We start from the raw sequence: 4,757 nt of genomic DNA, 5'->3' as shown, positions 1-4,757 counted from the left end.
AAAAAAAAAAAAAAAAAAAAAGAAAAGAAAAGTGAATAAAATAATGAGGTTAATGAAGTAAGAGCTTTGAAATATAATATTTCTCTTCTGCCAAATAGTGTATATTATCTTACTCAAAACTCTGTCCTTTGAAAAAGCTACAAGGTGAACTTGTTTGTATGGAATTAAAACCTTCCCTTGGGCTGGACTGTCCTTGTGTTCAGAAGCCATGTCTAACTCTGCTGTTTCCTCATTAAGCTTGTTGGAGAGTTCCTCGAAGTGACCTGTATCAGTCCTACCTTCATCTGTGATCACCCACAGATCATGAGTCCTTTGGCCAAATGGTAAGTTACAGTTTGTTGCTGCATAAAAAAAAACCTCAAGTAGGGCTTGGGCTGCTGTGGCTGTGCCTACACAGTAGAACATTTACTTAACATGAATTTAGGCCTAGGTTCAATCTTCAGTACTGTTTTTTTTTTTTTTTTTTTTTTTTTTAATAAGTATTTATTTTCTGTATGTGAGTACACTGTTGCTCTCTTCAGACACTTCAGAAGAGGGCATTGGATCTCATTACAGATGGTTGTGAGCCACCATGTGGTTGCTAGGATTTAACACTAAGACCTCTGGAAGAGCAGTCAGTGCTCTTAACCACTGAGCTGTCCGTCTCTCCGGCGCTTCAGTAATGTTTTTAAAAAACAAAAAACAGAAGTTAATGATATAAAGTGATAGAGTTTTTTTGATGTCCTGTATTGACTTGGTGGTGGTCTTTCTGTGACGTATTGATACAGTATCTAAGATGGAAATCCTGCCAGGGCCCCTTCACGTGATCTCTCTGGCAGTATGGTGGTTGGGTTCTCAAGTCAGGCATGCCAAAAGAACAAGCCTCAACAAGCAAAAATATATGCTAGACCTTTGTCAGTACCTCCTTGACCAAAACAAGTGGGCAGCCCAGAGTATGAGAGCAAAGCAGAAGGGCCTGGGCTCAGGCTATCCCCTTGCCTGTTAGCAATGTGGTCAAGCCTCTTGTCTCTCACCTTTACTCTGGTACCAGAGATCGGTGCTGAAAGCTGATGAGGCTTTGGGTTTCGACTTTTGGGTCAGGTATTGCATTATGAGAGCTCTGAATATTCATCCTCTGTGGTCTTGTGTTCCCAGGCACCGCTCCAAAGAGGGTCTCACGGAGCGCTTTGAGCTGTTTGTCATGAAGAAGGAGATATGCAATGCCTACACCGAGCTGAATGATCCCGTGCGGCAGCGACAGCTGTTTGAAGAGCAGGCCAAGGTGAGTGAGTGAGAATAGCATAGCATCTGTTTCACACTTGAGCTCACAGGAAAGCATCGCCCTTAACCCTGTGTTGCTGGACACTTTCTTGGTGTTTTTACCTAAGCCAGGGAGGCTTTCCAACTTTTGTATTGCTGTGTGTGTGTGTGTGTGTATGCATGCACACACGCACATGTGTGCACACGCACTGGCAATCAAACTTGGATCCTTTGGAAGAGCATCTCTTACTACTGAGCCAACTCTCCAGCTCCATAAAGAGGTTTTTCAGGAGGAAGTCCCATTCAAATAGAGCTGCTCTTTTTGTTTTCAAGACAGTCTCAGATAGCCAAGGCTGCATGGAATCCTTGGCCCTCTTGTCTCTGCCTCTGAGGGCTGGGGTTACAGGGCTGCATACCACACCCACTTACATGGCTTTTATTATACAAAACATAAAGTGAGTTGGAGATTGCCTATATTTTGACACTCACCTCAAAAAATACATTCAACAAGGACATACCTTTTTTTTTTTTAGTTTTTTGAGACAGGTTTCTCTGTGTAGCCCAGGCTGGTCTCAAACTCAGAAATCCGCCTGCCTCTGCCTCCCAAGTGCTGGGATTAAAGGCATGTGCCACCGCTGCCCAGCTGGACATACCTTTTCTTAAACTATACCTCTCCCTTTTTTGGGAAGGAGGCAGGTATTGTTGTTTTGTTTCACTTTGTTTCTTGAAACAGAATCTCTGTGCAGTCCTGGCTACCTCTGCCGTGATGGCTGGTTTCAGGGACTAGAGAAAGATGCTTTAGCATCACTCTGTAGTAGCTGAGAACTAGTCTATTTGGAGTCCAAAATCCCCAAGCAGATTTAAGAAGATGGATATTGTCTTTTTAAAAATTACTGTGTATTATTTGTATGAAATAATGAGGGCTGCCTGCCTCCCTTAACTTTTGTGACAAGATCTCACTGTTCAGGCTTGGCTGAATTAGTTATTTAAACCAGGCTAGCCTCTAGCTCTTGGCAGTCCTCTGTCTCAGCCTTCCAAGTAATTGGAACTACAGATGTGTACCGTCACATTCAACTTAAAATATGGGTTTCATCTCTGAGGTCTCTAGAAATCATTTTCTAGCAAGTTAATCAGAAATTGTCCTGAGCACCTTTGGTGCCCTTTCTGAAAGGTAGGATGTGTTCATATGGACACCGATATGGCTTAGAACTGTGGGTCAAGGCCCTTTGGGGGTCTCATATCAGACATTTACATTATGATTGATAACAGCAAAATAACAGTTATGAAGAAATGCTGGAGCAGTTTTACGGTTGGGGTCCCAGCATTTGGAGGGAGAACCACTGACTGGAAGACTTGGGTCCTTTGACTCTTCCTCTAGGCCAAGGCTGCTGGTGACGATGAGGCCATGTTCATAGACGAGAACTTCTGCACTGCCCTGGAGTATGGGCTGCCCCCAACAGCCGGCTGGGGCATGGGTATCGACCGACTCACCATGTTTCTCACAGATTCCAACAATATCAAGGTATGTATGCCCAGTGCCTGCCTCCCCAGAGCTCCACTGTGCTGGAGACAGCGTAGATGTTGGGCCTGGAAAGAAAGGAGAGGCTCAAGAGGTTGCCTTCCACTCTCCGGGAGAAGACTAAGGAGCGTGTGGCCCTATAGTTTAGTCTTTCCTGCTTGAGACAGGAGGAGGGTACTAACTGTTTGCTTTTCTTCGGTGTCCAGGGAAATGCTACGTCCTCTCTACATGGTTTGCCTTAAATCTGTCAGTTCTGTGAAGTGTGAAGACTGGTTTTGCTGGTTTTACTCTTTGTGAGACAGGATCTCATGTAGCCTAGGCTCTCCCGGAACTCCATCAGTACTTTACAGTGACCTTGATACTCCTAATATCAAGGCCTCTATCTCCAGAGCGCAGGGATTATGATGTTGGTGGAGGCCTAGGAGGAAGCTCACTTTTGGTTTGCTTTGGTTTTGAGGTTTGTTTGTTTGGTTGGTTGGTTGGTTGGTGTTGGGTTTTGTTTGTTTGTTTTTCCTCATAGGGTTTCTCTTCGTAGCCCTGGCTACTCTGGAACTTACTCTGTAGACCAAGCTGGCTTTGAAATGAGAGAGCCCCTTGCTTCTGCCTTCTGAGTGCTGGGATTAAAGGCGTGTGCCATCACCACTCATCTGAGGTTCACTCGTAAAACAAAATAATTTTTTTAAAAAAATTATGCATATGGCTCATTTACACCACAAGCATCCCTTGTGCCTGCAGGGGTCAGAAGAAATGTCAGATCCCCTAAAAACAAGTTACATGTGGCTATGAGCCACCATGTATCTGCTGGGAACCACATCTCGGTCTTCTGCAAGAACAAGTGCCCTTAATTGCTGAGCCATCTCTCTAGCCTCGGGAACTCAGTTTTACATTCTTTTGGCATGGGACCCTGGCAGGTTCTGTACCCTTGACCGGGTGCATATTTCTGGATTTTGTAACTACAGAGGCAACAGCAAAAGTAGGATAGCAGGGGAAATCCATAATGCCCTGTTATTGAAAGACGGGGTCTTACTACATAGTCTGGTGGTCCTGGAACTTAACCATATGTAGACCAGGCTGGCCTTGAAGTCGGGTCTCACAGATCTGCCTGCCCCTGCCACCTGAGTTCCGCTGTGCTGGGCTCCCGGTGCCTCTGAACCTCAACGGATGTTCTGCTCTTCTTAGGAAGTACTTCTCTTTCCTGCCATGAAGCCGGAAGACAAGAAGGAAACTGCAGCGACCACTGAAACCCCAGAGAACACAGAGGCCAGCCCCTCAGTCTAGAAGACGCATGCAACTATGGCCTCTGCATCTCAGCAGATCTGGTCTGAAGGAGCGATTCCTGTGTGGCGCTGTCCATCTGGCCACTGCAGTCCAACCACCACAAGAGAGAATTAAAGAATTTCTTTTTATTCCTTGTTACCAAATAAACCATTTCTCTCCTTACCTCTGCAATGTTACTTTTTCTCCCCAGACCACTGGTCTAATGAGTGGTCTAATTAGAGCTCTGTCCTCGTATTCTTTTAAGATTTATTTTTATTATTAATTATGTGTGTGTGTGCATTTAAGAGGGCAGGTGCCCTCTGAGGCCAGAGATGTTGGGTCGCTTAGAGCCAGAGTTACTGGCATTGTAAGCTGCCCAGCACGGATGCTGAGACACAAAGGTCAGCCCCATGAGAGCAGGATGTGCTCTTAACCCCTAAGCCAACTTCTCAGCCCCATCTGCAGTCATAATCTTTAACAAATGTATACTAATGTCTGTTCAGTATGAGCCGTTGTGCTGAAATACTGGAAACAACCAGAGAACAAAAATCAAGTCACTTCTTCCATAAAAATTACTTTTATTTTCTTTAGGGCTTGAGTGGGGAGTTGAGGGAGAGCCAGACCAGATCCAGTGCAGGTTCTTTTTGCTGGAAGCAGACTTAGACAGGAGACATGGCTCAGTGCTGCAAGTGAGCGATTGCTGCTCTTACAGAAGACCAGGCGTTGGTACCCAGCACCCGTA

At 45.2% G+C, this 4,757-nt stretch overlaps 1 protein-coding gene across 1 annotated transcript in view; it reads left to right on the top strand.

Moving 5' to 3' along the window:
- Kars (lysyl-tRNA synthetase) overlaps window positions 1–4,198 on the top strand; it is a 20,953-nt gene extending 16,755 nt beyond the window's left edge. Inside the window, exons 11-14 of the mRNA XM_021220325.1 lie at window positions 238–323; window positions 1,135–1,261; window positions 2,618–2,761; window positions 3,938–4,198. Of these exons, the coding sequence (XP_021075984.1) occupies window positions 238–323; window positions 1,135–1,261; window positions 2,618–2,761; window positions 3,938–4,036 (456 nt within the window). The 3' untranslated portion in view covers window positions 4,037–4,198. The remainder of the gene's footprint in view (window positions 1–237; window positions 324–1,134; window positions 1,262–2,617; window positions 2,762–3,937) is intronic.
- The last annotated feature ends 559 nt before the right edge of the window (window positions 4,199–4,757 follow it).

The sequence above is a fragment of the Mus pahari genome, chromosome 20, assembly GCF_900095145.1.
Source record: "Mus pahari chromosome 20, PAHARI_EIJ_v1.1, whole genome shotgun sequence".
In the NCBI taxonomy this organism is placed as follows: Eukaryota; Metazoa; Chordata; class Mammalia; order Rodentia; family Muridae; genus Mus; species Mus pahari.
This window is presented reverse-complemented; position numbering and strand designations above follow the sequence as displayed.